General features: G+C 37.7%; 1 protein-coding gene across 1 annotated transcript in view; it reads right to left on the bottom strand.

The window, feature by feature from the left end:
- Positions 1-26431, bottom strand: part of PEPD (peptidase D) — a 212202-nt gene that overhangs the window by 17597 nt on the left and 168174 nt on the right. Inside the window, exon 13 of the mRNA XM_054048939.1 lies at positions 6743-6927. Within this exon, the coding sequence (XP_053904914.1) occupies positions 6743-6927 (185 nt within the window). The remainder of the gene's footprint in view (positions 1-6742; positions 6928-26431) is intronic.

Below are 26431 nucleotides of genomic sequence, written 5' to 3'. Positions count from 1 at the left end.
CTTCCTTTCCCCAAACTCCCAATCCATCGTATTTTCAAAACCAAACTAATTTTGTACCTGTAATTTTACAAGCTCAATCATTTGTAGATAGAGTTATCTAGTCATCTGAAATGTGAACATAATACAAGAATAGCCATACTGGGTGAGAGCAATGGGCCATCTAGCCCAATATCCTTTCTTCCAACAACGGACAGTGCCAGATTTTTCAGGGGGAACAAATAGAATAGAGCAATTATTGAGTGATCCATCCCGTCTTTCAGTCCCAGCTTCTGGCAGTCAGAGGTTTAGGGACACAGCATATGGGATTGCATCCCTGACCATCTTGCTGGACCTATCCTCCAGGAACGTATCTAATTCTTTTTGGAACCCAGCTATATTTTTGGCCTTCACAACATCCCCTGGCAATGCGTTCCACAGGTTGACTGTACATAGCATGAAGAAGTACTTCCTTATTTTTGTTTTAAACTTGCTGCCTCTGAATTTCATTGGGTGACCTCTGCTTCTTACGTTATGTAAAGGAGTAAATAGCACTCCCTTATTCACTTTCTCCACACCATTCATGATTTTATAAGTCTCTATCATATCCCCCACCTTAGCAGTCTCTTTTCTAAGGGCTAGTCTATACTACCGCAGTAAATCGATCTAAGTTACACGAATAATGTAACTGAAGTCGGTGCAGTTAGATCCACTTACCGCGGTGGCTACACTGCGCTGTGTCGACAGGAGAGTGTCTCCTGTCAACTTCCCTTACGCTTCTTGGGGAGATGGAGTACACAAATCGATGGGAGAGTGCTCACCCATCGATTTAGTGCGTCTTCACCAGACCTGCTAAATTGACATTGATTGGCATGGCATGCATTGATTGCAGCAGTGCCAAGCTACTGGTAAGTGTAGACATGCCCTAAAATGAACAGTCCTAGTCTTGTTAATCTCTCCTTATATAGAAGATGCTCCATACCCCTCCATACCCCAGTTTTGTTGCCCTTCTCTGTACTTTTTCCAATTCTAATATATCTTTTTTGAGTTGCTCAGAACTGTATGCAGTATTCAAGCTGTGGGGGTACCATGGATTTATATAGTGACATTATAATATTTTCTGTCCCTTTCCTAATGGTTCATAACAGTCTGTTATCTTTTTTGACTGCTGCTGCACACTGAACGGATGTTTTCAGAGACCTAAACACAATGACTCCAAGATCACTTTCTTGAGTGGTAACAGCTAATGTAGCCCCCATCATTTTATATGTATAGTTGGGATGTTTTCCAATGTACATTACTTCTCATTTATCAACATTGAATTTCATCTGCCATTTTGTAGCCCAGTTTTGTGAGATTCCTTTGTAACTCTTCACAGTCAGCTTTGGACTTAACTATCCCGAGTAATTTTGTATCATCTGCAAACTTTGCCACCTCATTGTTTATCCTTTTTCCAGACCAACTGTAGATACAAACCTTTGCAAACAGAAATCAGGAAGTTGGATATCTAGGATCAGATTTTTAGAGTGGTTAGGTATGCAAACGCATGTTTAATTTGATAATGAAATTACATGACTATATGCACTCAATCTATATTCAACTTCAGTGTTTGTTCATGAATTCAGCATACAATTACACTCATTTTACGAACATGCAACGGAGAGCTTAATGAATTCTTATCTCTAAATTCCTATGCACCCACAACTGATTGCATCTGCAAAACTGCAGACACAGATTAGTCAGAATTTGAATATATAGCACTTAAAATAGATTGTACAATATACAAGAGAACTAACATTTGTTAATTTTGATTTATGTATATAAACAACTCCTTTGCCGAAACACATAAGGGAAAAGAAAGCAACTCTGTATGCTATATGAGCGTTTGAAACTGGCTCACTGCAACTGAATGTGGTGAGTCCTTGTCCAGCTGGTTGGAAGAAAAGGGGTTGTTTGCCCTTATATGGGGTCCCTTCTGCAAATTGAGGTGGCGAGCAGAATCTACCTGGACAGAGCAGGGAGGAACAGGAAGTGGCTGGTTCAGGTGATGGGGGCACTCCTTGTGGAAGATGTCTAGTGGAGGTACTTCTCACAGAGGGGATATGGTTCTCAGATAAAATGGACTGGAAGGGGATTTAGAAGAAAGCATCCCTTAAAGAAGCTGGAGAAGTGCAGGTTCAGGGCTCCTAACATCTGGTGCAGGTGGGAGCCAATTTCCCGTCCTTTTTCGAGACCCATTCATTCTCATATGAGGGGGCCCAGAAACAGGCTGGTTGGGACCAGGTTGGATTGTAAGAGGGCTGACAGCAACTCTTCCAAGTAGGGGGGAAACAAGGAACTAATGATGATCTGCTCAAAACAATTTATTGCTGGTTATTCCCAGATATTCTAAGTGAATAAAGTTGCAGTCTAATTAAATCACATCCATTGCATCTTGTCTTTCTTCCAGTGTAGCTGGGACAACTACTGATTTGTAATGAAGAAAGGTCTGTGATGGATCAGAAGGATCTGTTGCTTTATATCTAATTGAATAACAATTCTGGGTTTTCCCTCTGTACGTGAGGCTCTGGCCTTAGAAAATGTATATCCTGTAGTTAATTTTAAAAGTGCTGGAGATATCCTACTTTACAAATTCCTCTCACCTGTCCTAAAACTTACTTGGCTCTCGGGCCTGCAAAAGATTTCACAAACATTAAACTATAGGTGGAAGTAGTTTCACTACTCATATGCTTAAAGTCAAAATTACTCACATGCTTAAAAGTTAAGTATGGGCATAAGTATATGATGCATAAGAATGACCATCCTGGGTCAGACCAATGGTCCATCTAGCCCAGCATCCTGTCTTCCAATGGTGGCCAATGCCACGTGCTTCAGAGGGAATGAAAAGACCAGGGCAAATACCACGTGATACATCCCATTGTCCACTCCCAGCTTCTGTTAGAAGCTTATGACACCCAGAGCACGGAGTTGTGTCTCTGACCATCTTGGCTAATAGCCATTGATGGACCTATCCTCCATGAACTTATCTAATTCTTTTTTGAACCCAGTTATAGTTTTGGCCTTCACAACATTCCCTGGCAACGAGTTCCAAAGGTTGACTGTGCGTTGACTGGGGTCTTAGATTCTGGAGTCCACTAGCAGATCTCCCTTGAGTCTGCCAAGTGGTTCCTGCGATGCGAGTTCAATGCCAACATGAGGTGAGAGAACAGCATGGACAGAGGGCAAAGGACCACTAATTGTTTGTGCCATATAAGTTAGCGATGAAGCTTTGCACACAGCAAAGGGTTCAATTTAATTTTTGTTTCTTTTTCATTAAATTAAAACTGAAAAGCCCATTCCAGTACACTGGCATTTCTGTAATTTTGTGCCAATCATTAACTATAAACCGTAATGTTTAAAATAAAACATAGGTTCAAATATTTACGTATGATTTCTTCCCTCTCCTTAAAAAAGGCAATCCCCAAAGAGCAGCCATTATGTGGCATAACTGAGATAATGTGAAACGCTGTGGTTTGTTGGGGAGAAATCTAACACAGCTTTCAAATGACATCTCCATCAGTATTTAACATCATAACTGTGAAATGTAGCTTTTAAAAAAGAAACATCCAATTCCCGACTGTTCAGTATTTCAACCAATAGGATCATGGTACATAAATGACCACACCCCCCACCCAACATAAACATGATCCTAAATATATTAATATCATGCCTAAAAAGCTCCTGTAACTGACTTCTAACATTTCTAATAATGTAGGATACATTATTGAAAACACTTTTCTCTTAAAATCTTGTGATACTCAAAAAATAAAAAACAAGGAAAAATCTTTCTGAAAATATTGAAACTAGTTTTATTTATTATCATATCGGCCAAACTCCTTAGCAGTTACAGTTTGTTTTTTAGACTGTTGCGAATGTCTCATTGTTGAGTGTAGAATTATAGAATCTCTACTTTCAGGCACTATTAATGAACCATCATATAAATTTTGGGGGAAATGATAACTACTGTCAAATTCACATAGCACTCAGAGAATGCACTTAATACACAAAAATAGTTCTTCTAATTCTAGGAAATAATGTTATTAATGCTTTGAAAAGTGTATTAGTCATTCTTCTATATTAGGGCTTGTCTACACTTAATGCTGCAGCAGTGTAGCTGTATCAGTAAAGCTGCGCTGCTGTAGCACTTCAGTGAAGACACTACCTACACCGATAGAAGATGTTCTCCCTGGGCATAGGTACTCTGCCTCTTTGAGAGGCAGTAGCAAGGTCAACGGGAGAATTCTCCTGTCAATGTAGCACTGCCTACACAGGGGGTTAAGGTCGATTTAATTGCGTTGCTCTGAGGTGTGGATTTTTCACATCCCTGAATACTGACCTAATTTCCTTACATAGACCAGGCCTTAATCAGACTTTGCATTGACACACACATTACATCATTATGTAGCGGTTTAATTATCCCTGTATATTTCATCATGGTTATTTTCTGTTATTATTCTAGTCAGGCTTTAAGACATTTGTCACCCATCTTTTAAGAACAAGAGAAGTTGCCTATCGTGCTTGTACTTGAGAAAGAAAACTTTTCAGTGCACTTCAACTAAGTGGCCAGAATATGATTACATGTAAAGATCAACTAGTGACTGGAGAAAGCAATTCTTTCTGCATAGAAATGTATGTACACTCACACCAGAGCCTTACGTTCTTCTCCCATGTAGCCTAAACCAATTATTATGCAATAGCAGCAGTTATGGACTAAGAACTGATGCAAGAATCCCACAAATGCTGACCCTCACACTAACAAACCACATTCACTTTTAAACTCTTTTTCCTTTTCAGAAAAATATGCATTTTAAAATTGAACCAAAGAGGGAAAAATCTATGAGCCACACAGTTTTGTTTAAAATTAGTATTAAAAGGATAGAGAAAAACATTTTAATAGCAACTAGATTGCCTCAGGAGACTCTCCTTCTGCAAGGTGTGTAGTAAAGACACAACAGTCAGGCTCTTAGGTTTGAAAAGATTGCAAAGGGTTGTGGGGAGACCTAGCAGTCCGGTTCTTTCTACGCCTACTGCTGACCAATACAATGAGTAACACACTACGGCCAATGAATATATGGTGACCCATGTTGGAAAAATAAGCTAATGATTCACTGGAACTAGACTTCAATGTAGGGCAGCCAGGGAAAAGCCCGTGGGCAGGTGTTTGGGAGGAACCGTATCTCCTTCCTCCCTTCAAGAGATGTTTCTCCTTTTCACAAAGTATCTTTCCTCTAAAAACCCCGATGAAAGAACTGCAGGGATGTGCATTATGTATTGGCAAGGTGTGTACTCCTCGCCGGTGTGTGTTTTATTTTTCCAGGCATATCTGCATCTACTCTGGCAAGAGTTTGTCATCAGTCCCATTTAGGGCCTTATCCTGCATTGCTGCAAGAGGGTGGGCTCTGTCACCTCCAACACCATTCAGATTTGAAGACACACAGCTTCTCGCAGGAGGAACTTAGCACTGTGCAGGTTGAAAATAAATGTATACTTTAAAATGGCATTTCCTAGGAGGCAAATATTTTTTGAAGAATGTGTCAAGGCTGGGAGTGTTGATACTGAGCATACTCATCGGTAAAAAAACATTTTGTTTGAAATGTTGCATATTCTCAAATGTGTATTTTTGCATCAATCCCTCTAAAATTGCTCAGAGCACAACAGAGGTGCTGGCTGATGAACAGAGGTATTAGCAATTATTGTTGGAAATGAAGGGAAACAGGGACATTGTGTCTTATGGGATTTCACAAGACCCAGGTTGACTATGGCTTCAGAGTATACACCTCTACGCCGATATAACGCTGTCCTCAGGAGCCAAAAAAATCTTACCGTTATATGTGAAACTGTATTATATCGAACTTGCTTTGATCCACCGGCGCGCGCAGCCCCACCCCCTGGAGCACTGGTTTACTGAGTTATATCCGAATTTGTGTTACATCGGGTAGAGGTGTATTTTTAATTTTGCAGTGGAAAAATCAGAGGCCTTAATAGGTCTCACTGCTGCATTGCCATTGGGTGTTAGTCACATCTTTATCATACCCCTCTTCTACAACGGCAGCACCCCAGCTGCCCAACCTCACGCTCCCACTAACAGAAGTTGGTCCAATAAAAGATATTACCTCTCCCACCGTGTCAACTTAACTCTGTCCATTGCTTTTACTCCCTCCACCTCCATTTCCACCCCTACCCATGCAGTTTCTGTCCCCACTCCCTTCCCTTACTCCAACAATTTCTTCCTTTTCTCCACTAACAAATGCCCTCCTGCAAACTGTAACATAAAATACATGATGGCTCTACCAAGTGGTGTGCCAACTGTTACCCTGATAACCTTGCTTCAAAGTTATTAATGCTTTCCCTCGTCCTTAAAATGTTTTTTTTTTTTTTTGGTGTGGTCTTTTTAGATCATAAACTCTTTGAGGCAGAGAACACATTCTCCTGCACGAGCACACCGCTGATCATGCAGCTGCTGCTGAATAAACAGACCAACTGAAAATAAAACGCATTCTTGCACCTTATTCATAGGAGCATTAGGAACGCTAAGTATCCCCGCAGCATGAGTAGGCATGATGAAATCATCATTTAATTTCAGGAAAACCACATGAAATACCACACCAGCAAAGAAAAACTTCAGTGCACATCAATTCCTAACCAGAGAAGACACTACTGACTGTGAAACTAAAAGAAATGCCTACTTAAGTCAGAAGGGTTAATCTGAAAATCAGCTAGCACTAACCTCTGGGTAGCCTCCAACATCATGCACATCAATTCCAAGAAGATGTCCAAGTCCGTGTGGCATAAATATTGCACCCAGATGAACCTTCACCATGTCATCTACATTGCCTTTCAGGATGCCAATTTTAGTCAGCTCTTCCAGATGGACTCTGTCTGCCAGACGGTGCATATCAGGCCAGGCGACCCCTTAGAGAGCAGAAAAAAGCAGCTGTGTTAACTATTTCTAGATACTTTAAAATAAAACATTCAGAAAAGGAGAAGAAATATATCCAGCGCCCTTCACATCTTTAAAAACAAACAAACAAACAAACAAAAGGAAGTAGGCAGACTCATAGACTTTAAGGTCAGAAGGGACCATTATGATCATCTAGGCAGAGTATCCATTTTAGCAGGAAAACATTTAAATCGAAACAAACAGCTAACCTGGATATGCAAAAATGGATGATGGTCAACAAGAAACCTAATGAAATATAACCGGGATTTGAATAAGATTTTTTGCTAAATTGTATGTGTTTGCTCATGTCTGTGCAAACATTAATATACCCATGAGTTTTCAGAAAGACCATCAATGGGTAAAACATAGCCAGTTATTTGAAATGCAGAGCATAAAATATTAACATAATTATATTTAATTATAATCAATTCTCTCATGGTGAACATACTGGTTAGGACATTTGAAATGGCTGTCACTTTTCTGTGTATATACCAGATTTATAGCCTGTGTCTTTCTGGCAAAAACACTTTCCAGAAATTAATGACTCCCTTGTTCTTTCCCTCAGCAAATGGGCTGTGTAAAAGTCAAGTCCTCTGGTACGTACACTAAAAGACCGTTACAACAGACTGCTGATAGCCTATAAGTAGAGTATCAGGACACATTACATATCCATTATTTTTGTGTATTATACAGTATCGTTTGACTAAAACTGCTGAGGGAGTCTTTTCCACTGTTGGTAACACAGTATGCTATCTTAATTAGTTAACCAAGGGTTTGAGTCATTATCAACAATTACAGTTGGAGAACTAAGGTAACTAGGGCTAAAGTACAGTAACGAGTATTTTCCTTCTTCAAATTTGGCATGGCTATACAAAAATCAGCAATTTTTATATCCAGCCTCCCCACTTCAACTATCATTTGTTTTACCTCAGTGAAACATCCAGCTTTGAGGTCCTGTTAACATTAATGTCATGTCATAATTACAGTAGGAATTTCTGCTAAATGTAATAAAGTGAGAAATACTTCACTCCCATAGCAGGGCTCAAATAAAATTCATACTTGTGTGTCTTTGGAATAAAGGTCAGGAGCATGATGAGCAGCACTGTATGTCTACAGTCATCAGATCTGTTTAGCATTGCAAACTATCCAAACATGAACCAATGCATCTCAAAGAGTTTCCACTAATAGGAACTGCTCAATTGATCAGAGAGTCAAGTTAGGTGACATGCAGATTTATTTATTTCAGCTATTGGATTAGTCCCACATTGTTAGACTTTTACACTCTTTCTTCAAGTGTTGTATACATTTGAACACTGGTTACACTAATATTAAATTCTTTAGGTTTGTCTGGTATTATTCCACAGTTACTTCATAACAAATTCCAAATCCATTATATGTTAAGTTGCATCAGTACAGTCTTGGCTATAAAGTAAAAAGTGGTAGCCGTGTTAGTCTGTATCAGCCAAAAGAACGCGTGAAAGCTTATGCCCAAATAAATTTGTTAGTCTCTAAGGTGCCACAAGTACTCCCCGTTCTTTTTAGTAAATTACTGTATCATGTCTGTTTTTCTTCTTACTTTGTAGACTTAGAAGTATATGCTCCCTGGACTCAACTTCTATGTGGTAAACATCACTGTTCCCACATATTTCTGACTTCCTGACTCAAACCTAAGTTTGAGCTTAGAGGTCTAGTGATGAACCTTTCTGGTGACCTCTGGACATACAGAATTCTTAAGACGTTTGAGTCTCTGGTGTTTCATGTATTCCTTTGTTTGGTTCAAGAGAAGCATGATATGGAAGATTTTAAAAAATACAAATGAGAGTTAAATCCCGTTGACTTTCAGTGGGAACTGGGAGCCTAAGGCCTAAGTGCCTTTGAAAGTCTCTCTTCTGCATCTGCTTTTTAGGTTAGGACTAAGCCCTGGTCTATACTACAGAGTTAGGTTGACATAAGGCAGCTTATGTCAACCTAACTAAGTATCTACACTAAAACATAGCTCCTATCAATGTAACTCGCCCACTTCACCAACTTAACTCCACCTTCGCAAGAGGCGTAGCGCTTAGGTCAATGTAGTTAGCCTGACATAGTGTCAATGTAGACACAGTGTTGCTTACATTGATTGGTGCTGTCTTTCAGAAGCTGTTCCACAATGCTCCACAATGGTAATTAAATTGGTGCAAGCGCTCCTGGTGAGGATGTGCACCGGCCACACAAGGAGCATGGATTTGTTGTGAAATGTCAGTTAAATCTCGGTTTCCACACATGAAAATTCGTGAAGTAAAACTAAAATGAGATTTTAAACATGGATCTAATTATACCCATGTAACAAAGAAAGAATAGGCTCCGCACCCCCCTCAAGCTCTAGATAAATTTCACTTCTTGTAATTCTACGTCAAACTATAACTACGTTATGTATGTACCTTCACTTTATGGGGCACCCATTTAGGTTTCTTGACATTTGGTGAGTTTCAGTGTTATCTGCACAATATCGTTACCAGAAATAGACTAAGAAACTAGTAGATATGCAAAAATGGTAGAAAAGCAGCTTTTAAACAAATAGAAAATAAAATAAACCTCTGTTGTTAACATTAGGAATGTAAAGACATTGTGCTGTTCACTTAAATTTCCTGGCACAACTGTGACTACAAGTTTGCTGATTGGTTCTTCTGGAGATCTTTAACTTAGACTTAAATCTGCAATTTTAAAATCAAACCTTTGATATTAGAAAAAAATCTGCCTGGAGATGAAGTTGAGTAGCAATAACAATCTGCCTTGAGATACAGAATATGAATTTTTCACGTCAGCAATTCTACTTTCTGTACATTGCTAATACACAATCATGAACATTTCACTTAGGACCATATTCAATGCAGTTGCAGTGGTGTAACTGAGGTCAGCATTTGGTCAGTGTATGAAATGGAAAGCTCTGAATAACTTGTTTCAATGAATTTAAATGAGGCCTCTCCAAGCACTAATAGCATCTGGTATTTGTAGAGTATTAGAGAAAAATGGTGCTGAGTAGAACCAGACTTCATGTAAACAGGCAAGGTGCAAGCTTCCTTATACAACCTTGCAGAATGTAATGCACCTCAATCCTGACTCACAACATCCCTTTGCCTTTATTTAGCACATGGAATCAATTATACCAAACTATGGGTGCATTTTTGTGATGTGAAGAAGCATCCACATGAGTCAAAACAACCATTTAAAAATTACACAGAAAGTTCTACAGCTAACAACGGGCATTAGGAGACATTTTCCAACCATAAATTAAATCGTCAAAAATATACATCCTTTATAGACAATAAAGTTTGAGAAAGTGAACCATTATAATGCTCTAATTAAAAAGTGCTTTACTGATTGTTTTAGCTGCAAATCCTAGCTGAGCATTTGCACCAACTGCTGAGAACAATTTTGGACTCTCTCTTTTAGCTGAGAAGGAACTTAAAACGTTCTGTGCATCCTCCCCCCCCTGGTTTCCTACTCCTGAATGTTCCTCATATCTAGTCATGCAAATAGAAATGTATCAGAACCGAAGCTCCAGTTCTGAATGATCCTTGAGTTCAGAAAAGTTAAAGTTGGATGGGAACTCTGAGGCTTGGGCCTATTACAATATTCAGAGGCGAGACTGTAAAAAAAGAGAGAGAACATGAAATCTTCTTTAGTGTTCTGACAAATTTTAGTAGTTGAGTCATAGGAGAGAATCACTTCAGCTCCAATTCTCTGAATCACACTCTTGTAGCTGTAAATAGCACTGGCAAAGCACTGGCTATAGGGAAATTAAGTACTGCCTAAGAGACCCTTTTAAATGATTCATGTATCATTTTGCAAGCAGGCCTGTAATGTAAGTATTAAAATACATCGAAGATTTTTAAATGAAAAAATAAACAAAGGCCGTGAAGTGCACAGACAGCTATATTTGTTATTCTGCTGTTTGTCTTTATGTTTCATTTCATGTGGTTGTCTTAAAAGGGTGTTTGTATTTTGAACAACTCAGCTGCCTTGTTTGCTATGAGTTCAAATGGTTCTAATTCTAAACTGTAAAATATTTCACCTATAGATTATTTTATCTGGTTAAATGTATATTCTCTGGGGAGACAGAAAAATGTTAAGACCTTTGTTAACCTACTGCACAGTAGAATGTGATCATGCATTATTGGTGTGGTAAGGACAAACACTAGCAGTTTTGAGCCAACTGGAGATATTGAACTAAGTAGAATGAACTTGCTGCTCTTGGAGTAAAAAATGCTGGAGTCATCGTCTTGCTGGATATGAACTGATTGTCATGCTGGAGATAAGCTTGGATAATATGGTGTAAACATAGGGGTTTTTTTAAAACAGCAGATTAACAGAGCTTTTCCAGTTATAGCTTTTCATCAAATCTTTCCTAACTGGTAACCTTAAGAAAGCCTCAAAAACATTAATTTTACTATGAGAAGCAAGTATTTCAGAGCAATCTGACAAATATTTAAAAATATTGAGCACACAGTCTACTCAAGAAACAAGTTTGGCAAACTAACTCAAGCAGCAGAGACAGAAATTTGTATGCAGATTTTGTGTTTTTAATATATTTTAATGTTTTATATAATAAATATAAAAACATACACCGAAAGTTTAATTTTAATCCTAAAATTGTGTTGAGTGAAATTGACAAGGGTTGCAGTTATAACTGAACAATCAAAATAGGATTATGTTTTTTTATAATACAATGGCACATACAAATCTGGCTTTAGCTGACCAGCAAGTGTCCCCCAGCAAGATTCTAAATTAGAAAGTGCATCTGGGACTCCTGGCTTTTATCAGAGTCCCAGTTTTGATACTCTGCTCTCCTGACACATGTTGGCAACGGGAACATGGAAGGGGAAAAGAAAAAGAAATATGGTAGTCAAGGTTCACCATGGACAGTTGAGAGCAGAACCTTGTCAGTAACCTCTTTTCACATTAGAGCAATATCACTTAACAATTTGGATGAGACCAAAGGGAGTATAAAAGCAAAGATGCATGCATCAATCTTGTTCCAGCTGACAAAGCATTATTTACATGTATGATTGCAAATGTAATCATAACAGTTGATTGTGCTTTAATACCCTTTTGTATTAGTCCTGCATCCCCAATCACCCTCTGAAATGTTTCACTGTTTGTATTATTCAGGATCTTTATTTATCAGTTACTGAGAAGTTTATCATGGTTGCCAAAATGTTATGGTTTTTTTTTAAATGTAGAAAGGTTAGTTCAATTATTAGCTTTAAACCAATTTATAAGCTGGTTATACCGCATTGACAGATCAGGTTTAGAAAGCCAGATTGGAGCGTCCTTGGACTTTGGAAGTTAGTACCAAGAGAGGTCTGCACTCAGGAAAATCTGCTGATGATGTGTCTGCTCTATTCTTAATTCAATGCCAAATGAGATACTGTGTAATACAGGTCAGTGAACCAATGACTGAGCTTCTCTCTAAAGTCCAGTTACCAAGGCTCATTAAGTTTTGATTGGTTAGTTGCCATTCAGCATGTTTTTGGGCAAAAGGCCAGGATAAAAAACACCTTTTACAGCGACACATGCAATGTAAATATTAAAGAGTTTTAAATATACATTCTGAAATATATAACAATGACCAGGCTGTTGGGCAACTCAGATAACATCAACGGTTCTTAACGGCTTTCTATAGAGAAAGCTACTGTGCTAAAAGTACTATTATTTTACAGTATTTTTATATATGTGGTATAATGTGCTTAAAAATGGCACAATCAATACATTTAGCACAATTATATTTAAAAAAAAGACAGAGCCATATCTATATATAGAGATATAGATATAGTTATATAATTTCCAGCAATAATCTGAAATTATCAGATACCTTTAAATTGAGTATCTAAGCATAGTCTGACGAAAAAAAAAAGACACCTGTGTTTTTTACCTTTTAGAATATTTTCCCAACAATCCCTAAATTGCCAAACTACTTTGTAATATTTTCTAAAATCTAACTTTTAAAAACTTAAAACATCATACGAAAATACTGCGCTCACTCACTCTCTCTGGATGTTCATTTGGCGCCAAGAAGATTTTGGTGATATAGGGGGGTTCAATGAAGTTGAGAATTAGATACCATCTTTTAATTTCATTAGATGTACTGTAACTTTGTAATTGACATTCTTAAAAGGCATGATAATCCCATTATTTATCTTAAACAAGCAATTTACAAGAATATCACAGTAAGAAAAGGTTTTATAGTTGTTCATAAACTACTGCTATCCCTGTTATCTTCTCATCCAAGTAATCTGAGGTTATTTACTTAAGTTTTATTAGAAATTGTACTAGAATATAAAACAACAGTATACAAAAATAACTTGGGATTACTGCTTGGTACTTAGTCACTTCTGTTTGGAGACTGTTCTCAAAAGGTCTCACACAGTAATTTTTTTGCTGCTAGTTAGGGTATTTTGTGGTTATAATTGTGACAATGATTAAACCACAAGTGATTTAGCAGGGAGTTGCCAATACAGATGTCACAATACTTATAAAAAAATACTGTGCAAGGTTATACTAAATTTCTCCCAAAACTGTGTTAAGGTTAGGTTATATTTAATTTCTGAGTGTCTACAAACAAGGGCAAAAGGTCCGACATCCCCTGGTAGTGCCACTAAAATGCAGACGAACTGTGCAATCCTTGTCTCAGTCAGTGAACCACTGGAACATGTTAATATTGGCTAGACACGTAACAAACATAGCAGACATTAAACAAAACTCCCTAAAAATGCTAAGCCAATTCTTATTAAACATTATTTAAATGTAAGATGATGCTTTCTTCTCTTTTCGTTTTGTTGAAAAAATTGTTACATTTCAGATTTTCAAAGCTTCCTTTTTGCACAATAGATCAGACAGCAAATAATTTGTTATCAGTTTTCTAGATTTGGTTCCCAAACAACCTGGCCTGGCAAATGTCCCCTGAACATCAACAAAAAAAGATTATTATAAAATTACACCTTATTATAAATAGCATTGTCCTGTTGTTGAAGTGTTTGAATAAACTAGTTTGCTGAGCATGTTTCTTAGCCTTCACTGGGTAGCTGTGACAAAAAATGGCAGGTAACTGCTGACAAGAATATCTATCTTCTAAAAACAAACCAAAATAGTAAGATGTAAGGGAACTAAAATTTACAACTAAAATTTACAAATTGATGACCAGAAATGGGCCCAAAGTCAAATCCACAAACCTTTGAACTTTGGGGAAATTTTGTCAAGAACCCCCAAAATGGGGGGAAACTGTAACCTGATCTCAATTTTGCATAGTGGGTGCATGATTACTTATAAGTTACTTAAATGCACTACATATTCAGGTGCCTATCTTTAGTTACCCAAGTTTGAAACTTGGGCTCTATTTTGCACTGGTAACTAACAGTTTGTTGCTATATGTCGATAATGGTCAGTTCCTTCTTCCATTATAAGCCCTATATTTTGATGATTTTTCATGTGTGTCAAGCCACCAAGATAATTCTAAACTAGGATATCATTTTTCTTAAAGCACAGTAGCCTAAGTCCGCTGAATGGAAGACTGAAAAGATGCAATTTTTGAAACAAGCTGCAGTGAAGCCCAGCAGAATATGTCATGCCTAGTCAGTTTCACCACAAGATCTTCAAAGATGCACATATTCCGGGTAATAGTAGCAGCACCTCAGGGTTTAGTTTTAGTGGGGAAACTCAAACTTTGAAGTTTAGAAAAAAAACTTAGCTCAGATAATACTCAGGGCAATTTTTATTCTGTCCAGACAAAATCTTCTGTTTCTAGTAGGTTGGTTCTCTAACAGCTACCTTGATGTAGTATCAAGTCTGAAGGACTCACGCACCTCACACTTCAATGAAAATTACAATGTACAACACAACAATCCCTTGAATATTGGATTGGAAGTACTGCAGATCAGACACCATGTGAAGAACAATTTAATTCCCCCACAATGACAGTATCCAAAAATTGTATTTGCAGTGTCACTGCTATAGCCAGTAAGGTTTAATGGGGAAGTTATTTTTCAAATTTAAAAATAGAAACATAAAACATAATATTAAATAAAGAGAAATGCTAAGAACAGAAGTGACAAAGTAAATTCAACCCCTAATCCTTTCACACATGCTTCATTTAAAGTTGCGAATAGTTCCATTGAAGTTTATGGGAATACTCATACGCTTAAAGTTAAGCACATGAATAAATCTTTGCTGAATTTGGGTCTAAGGCTGCAAGTTTGTTCTTGTATTACTGCAATGCATCTACTGTAGGTCTTGCACATGCTGCAGTTCCAACTGGTCTGAGATCTCTACAATACCTAAGCCACATAGGGAGAATTCAGGGACACAATGGCAGCCTTCTCTGAGAAGTGCCTTGTTTCATAGGTTTGGGAATACTCTGTTATTTTTGCCTCTCTAATGTTGCAGTGGTCACTCTCCGTGGGTCAACTGCTGTGTGTTAGCCTACAACTGAAAAGAACAGTTCCCAGTGGGGTTCGTAGTGAGAGACTCTCAGTCTGAAATCTTGCATCTAGGGAAAAAAGGATAATCTTACATTACAACGGATTGTTTCTTGCTTTGAGGGACTGAAAGATTTGCTGAATTTGACAGAGAGTAATGCCCCTTTCTTTCATCTCCTACTGTTAGCTAATGCTAACTCTGGGCAGTTAGTCTGTATGGTTAACAGTGACTCTCATCCCAATACAATAGGATTCACATGCATTAGTTCATAGACTTTTGTAACAATTTAAAAAAAGTTGTAAGTTTTCAATTTATCAATTAATGTTGCTTGTTGTTCAATATTAGAACTTTGTCTGCCTCCCACTTTCCAAACCCCTTTGGGGATGGCCATGCCTCCTTCAGCAAACAATTGATGTTGATGAATTCTGATTTAAGTTTAAATGGCAAGCCACAATGCCTTTTCTGGGTCACTCACACAAAACTAACACTTAAACAGAGTGCAACTTGTTTATGAACAAAGAAATAATGTTATACTATGAGCAGGAAAATACTATAGGCAGAATTCAATAGAGAATGGACTATTAATTTCTGTGACATTATATATGAACAAGAGTTAGATTCTTTCCAACTGTTTTTAACACAAGAGCACATTCTTAATTGAAAGGGAAAAGTATATTGCCATGTCATCTGTTGGGATTCATTAAATATCAAGGACTAGTTATAACACTCTGAAAGCACTTATCCTTTAGGGGAATCAATATGAAATCCTCAACTTAAGTTATTAATGTTCTATGCCTAAGAAATATTGCCATGCTTTAGATATCACAGAAAATTAAAATGACTTGCAGTAGTTGGCATGAAAATAAGAAAACCTGGACAGAAATTATTCCATAATACAAGTAGGGAAGTTAGAAATTAATAAACAAACATGAAATAATCTCATGTTTTCCCCAGTCCCTCTCTGTAATGCTTCTGTCAAAAAGTCCAATTTAGAGCATGACAAAACTGTATTAATTCTTTAAAAAAATATATTAAAAGAAACGATTGTCCTTAGAAAGCACAACTGACAGCCAATATGTGCTTATAACTCAATACAAATTTGGACTACACAAAATAAAAATAAACGATTTAAATAAATTATAAATGAAAAAAACATTTCTCTGAATATCTGATGGAGAGAAACATTTTAGTAAATTTATCTTGTAGTCAATAGCATTTATGAATGAGGTAATAGTTATTTTTTAATAGGATAGTTACAATGATGTTCCTCATGTGTTTAAGTTTTTTCCTTTTTAGTAGAACACATAGGATGAATGACATCATAAAAAGGCATAAGGAACTGTAATATACAGAAATAAACCTGAGCTCTTGTGAGATATGGAACTGTTATGGCTCAAAATAAGTGTTTAATAAGTAATCTGTGACCTTGCAATTTCTGAATTTGCATACATTCCTGACCATGTGTGCGCTCAATTTAAAACATGGAGAACAAGTCATCAATAGTACAACATACTATGTTAAATTCTGTAGCTATTAGTGCCTTTAACAGGTTCTTAAAATTATTTGGATTATTTCATGCCAAGATCTTATAATATCTAAACCCAACAATCTTCTCCATTCTGTTCCTTTTGGAACATACTTAAGTAGCAAACACAGAGCAGAAAAAAATTGAACCTTTGAAATTTTCAAATTTTTTTGTATAAAAAGCATTCTCTACATTTTATTTGTATACAACAGGTGTTACTCAGCACAGTAGCTCTTGTTCTCTGAACATACGTCCTCCACAGAGTTGTGTGCCTGACCATTCAGCCACAAACCCTTTTCAAGGATGCACATCACTCAAACCTTACATTCTATTGGCTAAGGGACACAAGACTACACCCCGTATAGTCATTACTCAGTTCTTCTCTGCCTCCAAAAGCATTAGGTCTTGAATTGTGAATCATTCACAATCAGTGTGGCTCCGTTAGGGGCAATATGTTCAGAGTACAGGAGTTGTTTTGGTAATTTGTTCTCATAAATGACATTACCTAGAAGAACCCAAATGCAGCAGACTAGCTAGCTGTAACCTCCCTGTCAAGAAGAGGGCTGAGTTCTTCAGTCACTGTTCAATAGGCAGAACTGGTCTCCCGAAACCAAAATCAGTTCTTGATGTGACACTGAGTGATTTGTGAAGGTGCAAACTGAGCTCTACACTTTTCAGATAAGGTCACGTTACAGATACATGCCACTGAAGTTGCCACCCTTTCCCTCAGCCCTGAAATATCTGCCATGTCATAAGACAATGTACAACCCTATCCATTTAGGTAGGATGTGAGCTGAAGTAGCCCAACCTTTACATTTTTCTCCAAAGATCATAAACATTATATTGGACCATCAAAAAGGTTTATTTCTAATCAGGGACTGACTACTCTCTTGATATCCAGGACACGCAGCTGACCTTCCCAGTACAGCTTAGGGCTTTGGGGAAAATAGAGGCAAGTGATATGCATCGATTTAGGTGAAAATTTTGGATGAAGCCTAAATACCACCTTCTCCCCATACAACGTGTTAAAGGGTGACCTGACCCCATAACAGCCAGTAACTCAGAGATCCTAATACTCAAGGTTATGGCCACCAAGACAAAAAAACTTTCCACAAGAGGTGGTATAGTGAGTGAGTTCACATAGGATCAAAGGATCTTTCACATGTTTAGTTAGCACCTAATTGAAATTTCAATGAGCATTTTGCCCTGTAACATAAAAGAAGGTGTCTGAAATTAGACTATAAACTCTTAAGGGAAGGTACTGTGCTTTTCTATGTGTTGTACAGCACCTAGCACATTGAGACCCCAATCCTAACTCGAGCCTTTGGGTATTTCTCCAGCACAAATGAGAAATGATAGTGATACAAGTTGCAGGCCCCTGCTAACTCTGGAGAAAAACCTCAGACATCGGCTCTGAGTTCTAACGTGCAAGTCCACATCTGGATGACCTCAGTCAGTAAAGATGCCACTGAGGGTTTGAACGTCCACTCAATAATCTACCCTCTCAACTCAGGTCATCATTGATGGTGTTTTTTGTCAGATGGGGTTTCTTTGTTTTGGACTCACTGTTCCCATGGATTAATTGCCTTTTGATATGACAAGTGACCATGTGCTCACTCTGTTGAGGTATTACAGAACAACCATATTGTCCATGACTGAGAACCATCCCGAGGGGTCCTCAGCACTAGAAAATTTACATGGAGTCTCAACTCTGAAAGACTAACAACAGTCAAGTTTACTAATTAAGCTCCTCACGCTATACCAGAGACATCTGTGTCTATCATTATCTGAGGCGTTTGGTGTGAGAAGAGCTTTTCCTGGACTACTTTCCCCAACATTGTTCATCATAGGAAAGTCTGACCTTTTCAGGAGGGGATTCTGCCAACTCTATCTGGAGAGGTAGAGGGGACATGGGGTTAACTCTTTTGGAAAGGAGAATGGAGGGCTCAAGGGATATGCCCACACCCCTAAATGCCAATGCCAAGTTTGAAAAGTTCTGTGGCCACAAGACTTCTATATGTAGCTCTGTAAATGCAATGTCATTAAGGAGAATAGCTTTCACATTGCATATAAGCTGGCTTGGTGAACAACTTTTGTGCATATCTGGAACAATTTCGCATATTTTATTGAAACAAACAACATCAATCAACAAATATGCCCAGCTGCCCAACTAATGTCTGATTGCAATTTCAGTTCAGTGGGGACTTGAGATACAAGCTTGTTAAATCATATAAATGTACAGATAGGGAATTGAATGGTAGCCAAGTTGGCCTTAGCTGTTGCTTGTGAACAGTTGACTAGAGAAAGAGGAATTTAGAACAATGGACCTTACTGAAAGAGGTGTTTAATTCTCTTAATATCATATGGTGTATACCTGAGAAAATGAAATAAAGAACTAGAGAGCTACTGAACAAAACAGAGTAGTCATTTTTGAAAATGTCCATACATTTAAAAATAATGCTTGGAATGTGACTGTATCTCACTTTACAGAATAGATGTAGAGCCTACAAATTAAGGATCATAGAGTGTTTAACTTAAACAGGGAGAACAATGGAAGGTGCACTGCATATCCCTTATTATCTAGAACATTAATTCCAAGTAGTTTCAAGGATCTAAGTTTTAATATAGGAAATAAAAAGACTCCATCTATCAACCTGGGGTCTAAAACAATAATACATTTAAAAAGATGTAATGTCACCAGCACTATGGCCTCAAGAATTGAAATTTGGCTTGTAGATGTGTATTTATTAACATCTTCTAAATACTCATTATAATGATACAGTAAATACCTTTATAAGTCACCTGAAACAATTATAAAATAGACCATACCAGCAGTTCTCAAACTGTGGGTCAGGACCCAAAGTGGGTCACAACCCCGTTTTAATGAGGTTGCCAGAGCTGGTGTTAGATTGCTGGGGCCAAGGACTGAAGCCCAAGCCCCACTGCCCGGGGGGCCAAAGCCTGATGGCTTCAGCCTGAAGTGGTGGGGTTCAGGTTACAGGCGCCCCACCTGAGGCTGAAGCCCTTGGGCTCTGGCCCCCACACCCGGAGCAGCAGCGCTGAGGCAGGCTCAGGCTTTGGTCCTCCCTCCTGGGGTCGTATAGTAATTTTTGTTGTCAGAAGGGGGTTGCAGCGCAATGAAGTTTGAGAACCCCTGGACTATCCTATAGTAATTGTCCAAATACCACAGTTTTCAGCTACTGTGTGGTGGGCCATTACTGGAACATTACTAGCCTTTATGTAACAGTATTCACATGAGGATGGTAAAGGGCTTTTCAAAGCTGGGTAAGTATGAACCCATCTCTGATACAGGAAACCTGAGGCACAGAGAGGTGAAGTGGCTTGCAAAAGGCCACATAGCAAATCAGTGCTAGAGTAAGGAATACAACTGTAGTCCCTTGGCACTAAGCAACAGACCATGCTGTCTACACAGTTTTGTTGTTTTCATTACTAATGGGTAACATTTTTATTTGTACATCACAGGTCATATTTTCCTTTTATTCACATCTCTTCATTAAACTGGGATTTCAAAATGGTGTCAGAAGAGCAGTCCTATAGTGAGATCATAATTATTTACAAGAATTCTTTGAATATTTTAGGTTAATGGAGAGGACAAACAGAATGCAGACCTCACTATTTAATAACTCCCTCCAATTTTTGATGAAGAGTTTTACTGGTTGCTGAAACATAGTGAGTCTAACCCCTATCCTAAAAAAAAACCCCAACGTACAGTAAAACTAGTTTACAAATCCAAAAGCTATGGATATTTGTATGGGATCAACACTAAGGCCCTGATTCATCAAGGTATATAAGCATGTGCTTACATTTAACTACATGAATCACTGAACTCAGCGGTCCCATGCTTGTGTAAGTGCCTTGCTAAAACAGGGCCTAACCAAACAATAAATCATAGAATCATAGAACTGGAAGGGACCTCAAGAGGTCATCTAATCCAGCCCCCTGTACTTGTGGCAGGACTAATTATCTAGACCATCCCTGACAGGTGTTTGTCCAACCTGCTCTTAAAAATCTCCCATGCTGGAGATTCCACAACCTCCGTAGGCAATTTATTCCAGTGCATAACAACCCTGACAGTTAGGAAGTTTTTCCTAATGCCCAACCTAAATCTCCCTTGCTGCAATTTAAGCCCATTGCTTCTTGTCCTATCCTCAGAGGTTAAGAAAAACAATTTTTCTTCCTCCTCCCTGTAACAACCTTTTACATCCTTGAAAACTGTTATGTCCCCTCTGTCTTTTCTTTTCCAGACTAAACAAACCCATTTTTTCCCAATCTTCCCTCATAGGTCATGTTTTCTAGACCTTTAATCATTTTTGTTGCTCTTCTCTGGACGCTCTCCAATTTTTCCACCTCCTTCCTGAAATGTGGTGCCCAGAACTGGACACAAAACTCCAGTTGAGGCCTAATCAGAGTGGAAGAATTACTTCTTGTGTCTTGCTTACAACACTCCTGCTAATACATTCCAGAATGATGTTCACTTTTTTTGCAACAGCGTTACACTATTTACTCATATTTAGCTTGTGGTCCACTATGAACCCCATATCCCTTTCTGCAGTACTCCTTCCTAGGCAGCCATTTCCCATTTTGTATGTGTGCAACTGATTGTTCCTTCCTAAGTGGAGTACTCTGCATTTGTCCTTACTGAATTTAATCCTATTTACTTCAGACCATTTCTCCAGTTTGTCTAGATCATTGTGAATTTTAATCCTATCCTCCAAAGCACTTGCAACCCCTCCCCAGCTTGGTATCGTCCGCAATAATAATGATAAATATCCATTTAAATATGCCTATATCTTCGTTAGTTTTGGAGGCAGAAACAACCTATTTGGGAGTACTCATATTTTAGGTGAAAGTGTATGAGAAGATATTTTATTAGGATACTAGTTCTGCTTGTCCATTGGGGCTCTTAGCATTGCCCATTATTATGCTTTCCTGAAACTTCTCACTTTAAAACCTTTCTTTCAGTTGCTTACAACTTTGCCAAAGTTTAATTCTTTGGGTTAAAATTTTCCATCTAGGGTGACTGCCTCCAGCTGTTTATTTTATTTTATTTTATTCTATTTATTTATTTATTTTGAAATTTCAGTCAAAGTGTCTCAGTCATTTCTGAGAATGAGGCTAGAGAAAGATATATTTTGTCCTTGTTAAAAAATTCTGGAGACCTTTTCTTTGAGAAGCTCTAGTGCCCCCATGCATTGGAGCAAGGACTTGAAATGTGGCAGGAGCTGGTCTTTGTGTTAGGAATGGGCCTTTTGCTGTTCAGAAAATCTACCCAAATGTGGCCAATTTAGCCTTTGAGAAAATTGCAGCTTGCACATGCTCAGTCAAGAGTTGAAAGAGCATGCAGCTAATTTCCCTGAAGATTAATGAGCAGGGCCCACGTTAGACTTGCTGGGGCCCAGGGCAGAAACTAAGGAGTGGGCCCCGCCACCCAGGGCCAAAGCCGAAGCCCGAGCCTCCACCCGGGGTTGAAGCCTGAGCCACCTGGTGTCTCTGTTCCCCCCCAAAAAACGTTCCTCTGCACTCCCCTAGGAGAGTGTGCCCCCCCCCCGCCAGCTTGCAAACCTCTGCTTTAGTGTGATTTAGTTCCACTTTTAGAGACTACTGTAATATTTGCATTACATTTACCCACAGTGGCTCTGTAGATGTGTTGTAATTTAGCTTCGTAGGGCCCCAAGCAATTGTCCTGCGGAGGGTTAGGCCAGGTCTGTGTCCAGACATTGGAACTATAAGCAGAGAGAGACTTTCTCCTGTGCTCTTGGTGTGGAGGAAGCTGCCTGATTCAAATGCAAAGGTGACAAGAGTACTCTGAAAAATCATGTCTTAGGCTTCTCAAACCCAAAATTAATGGATACTTTTGACCTTAATCTCTCTGCCTCAGTTCCCCATCTGTAAACCGGGGATGATACTACCCCTTCACCTCACAGGGGTGTTGTGAAAATAAACTAGCTAATATTTCTGAGCACTTAGATATTATAGTGATGAGCACCACTGAAAAGCCCATGAGGAAATTAATAATTATCTCTTCAGAGCAGGTGCAGCAAATAAAGCATGGGGCTATACACTTAATAATGAGGATAAACAATATATAATAGTTGCTCATTAAACGTGCACCATCCATAATGTGCACTTAATGAGGCAGGGGGTCTGTGGCAAAAATTGTATGTGACCATGTATCTGTATATATGTGTGCGTATGTATATTAAGATTTGTATTCGAGACACAGATATTTGAAGCGAATACCTGATGAATCATGAAATAATTAAATTATGTAAATTTCAGTACTTTATATATATATATCTGTCCCCATATTTCCCTTCTGATTTTTTCCATAGATTTAGCTGAGATGGTTATGAAACATTAAGAATATAACATAAGTAGAAATGCAGTTTCTTTCCATTGCTATTTTTGGAATATTTTATCATTAACCTATCAAGAAAATTGATACAAATGTCTGCTCTAATCCCATGCAAATATCCCTTTTTGAATCTTTTCCCCACAACTACTATTCTTCATACTTTCATTTTTAATCAACAACGAAGTTACATTTTTTTTCTTGGTAATATAGCTATCGTCAAGTGGTTCCAAAATTGTTGCTTGTGCAATAGAATTGAATATGCCTTTTTTCCTACAGATCAGTTTTGTGGCATAATCGCTGTTGCACTTGAGTTACAATTCCATCACGATGGTTTCTCAATTTGCAGAACATAGTATTTGCAACCCACAGGGATTTTTCCTGTTTTGTTTTTGGATTGGAAGCTAGGATATACAAATTTCTGAATTATATGTATTTTGACCCACACAGAGAACAGAGTCAAATGAATTCTTTGCTACAATAGAATCTGAAGCTTTGGGAACCTTCTGAAGTTATTCTTTAATAACAGATTAGATTTAATAGAAACAAACAGAAGCAAAATCAATTTTCAGAGATGTTATCACTAGCCTCATTTGAGGGCCAAAGTTTCAAAAGTTAATTCCTAAATTGCACCAGTAAAAATCCCGTGCACACTATTTTACAGTGCTAGCTTTCTTTAGCAGCACATATTCTCCATAAAGATGATGTGATGTAACCAAAAACAGCATTTATTTGATATCTTTATATAGTAATAACTTCTTATTTTTATTATCATAGTATCTAGAAGCCCTAGCTATATAGTTCTTTACTGACATCTCTAACTTTCTGAAAAGGCTAGTCAAAGTCCTACTTGACCATATGCCAGCAAGCAAAATCAATCGAGGACCCAGTTCTACAACTGGAGAGAAATATTATTTTCTACAGAAAAAGTAGCTGCTGATTTTTGTTGTGTATGTAAATTCTTTTTCTGGAGCCTGCCACATTAGGGGTTTGTAATCGTATGGTTTTCTTTGCATAGTGAGTAACACTTGGAAATGGAGGTAGAAAAAAAAAGTAAAAGTGGAATGAGCAAGGACTTTCAGGAGCCAAAAAAGGCTGATTGAAATATGCTGGAGCCTGGCTATATTTAAAAGACCTTTGAATTGACAAGTTTTTTGCTTCCTGTTTCCTAGTAGGCAGAACTATAATGCTTTATTTTTTTTAGGCGGAGAGAAGATAATTTCTGTTTATTTCAAAATATTATAAAGATTACAGCTCTCTTCCTCACATTTTCATTCCTCCTCTATGATTTTATTGAAATTATTTTATCAAACTGTAGTCAACACAAGAGTTTTTATTAGAACTGGTCAAACAATTTAAAGGGACGTTTCTTTGGTAAAATGGCCTTCTATTTGGAAAAAAAAGTTTTTGATGATAAATCCTCAAAAACAAAGTGAGGTCTCCCACTCATGACATCCTCTCTCCCCTCAAGTTAAAAGTAGGGTTGGGCAAATGAAAACTTTCAATAACAATTTCAATAATGTGTTTGATATTTTTAAAATTAAAAAAACTGAATAAAAGAAAAATGTCAGTCTGTTTTGTATACTTCAAAATGGAAACTTCAACATTTTAATCAAAACAGGTTTTTATTTTTCAACAGCTCTAGTTTTCATGCATGTTTGTAGAACACAGGTAATCAGTGCTTCTGCAAATTCTTTTCACTTAACCGCCTTTATGACATGCTCCCACATAATTTTCAGCAGTAAAGATTATTAGGAGCATAATGTGGCCAGGGAAGAACACATCGGAAGGGAAAAAAGGGTAAAGAAACCCACGAGGTTCTGCTCTCAGAGCTTCCTTCATGTTTACTGTTCAGGGAAAAGGGTTCAGGAGCTGCTGAGGAGGTAGGGTGCAACAGCCCTACAAACTCCCAAACGGTTTTGTCTCTACAGTGGAAGATTCTGTATTTTCATGGAAACATCCCATGATCACAGTTACATGGATGCATCATAATATTTTGGTGCATATTGGCAGCAACATCAAAACCAGTCTGCAGCACATGTATTCAACCTGCTTTATGTGCCACTGTTTGCGATTACCAGCCTCAAAAACATACAATAAATATATTTGCACCAATATTCCAACTAGTCAAGAAGCTAAAAGCAACATGATGTTTTCAGGAAGAACAATAAAGATTTGATGCCAAATATCTGATTAGCAATATTAAAATTTAAAATAACTTCATCTGGAAGGCTGTTTAGGGGTTTGGTACATTCACAATGCTGGCTGAGAACCTGGCAAGCAGTTTCAGAAATATAACTTAATTTTGTGACCTTGTTAAAGTAAACGGGTAAATTAATTCAGAAAATCTCTATATTATTATGAGCATAACATTGCTTTAGGTTTAAACTCCCCAAGCTAATAAGCAACATACTAGAAATTAACTTTTTCAATACATATTAAATGAAGCAATTAAAGCTTGCAATAAAATGTAGAGAAAAATATAAAGACTGGATGGAACCAGGACTTTGGGGGGGGAAATTAGAAAGATTATGGAGTTTGTACATTATTATTAAAATGGCAAATATCTAGACTTCAGATCCAGATAATTATAGCTTGAAGTGGAACAATAAAATCGTATCTAGATGTGCAGCACTTATATGTGCAGCTAGCTTGTATAACAGGGAAATAACATGTTCTAACTGACAAACTAAAAAGCTTCCCCACTCTAAGGTCTGGTGGTTGAAAGCTAGTAAGGTAATGTTAAAGGAGAAATGTACTTTGTGCATTAAGTACATTTTCCACTAAAGATAGTCTATTACTAATACTTAGAAATAGACAAGTACCTTCACCATTAAAATATTCAAGCTCACAATAATAGTTAGCTTTAAAAGCATTTAGCTCTAAAAGCATTTATTTGCTGAACTGAATGAAAACAATGACAAAAACCAGATTTTCACTGCAGTGTTTTCTGCAATTACTCAATGCGGATGCTTCAACTATGAAAATGTACAATTCGCTAGATGAACTGGCTCACATGCAATTTATGGACACAATGCATAGTATTCAATAGTCCGTGTTTTCTGATGCCCTCCAAGGTAATTAAGTATATTCCCCAATACATATTCACTCACTTTTTCAGCAA

The sequence above is a fragment of the Malaclemys terrapin genome, chromosome 14, assembly GCF_027887155.1.
Source record: "Malaclemys terrapin pileata isolate rMalTer1 chromosome 14, rMalTer1.hap1, whole genome shotgun sequence".
NCBI lineage: Eukaryota > Metazoa > Chordata > Testudines > Emydidae > Malaclemys > Malaclemys terrapin.
This window is presented reverse-complemented; position numbering and strand designations above follow the sequence as displayed.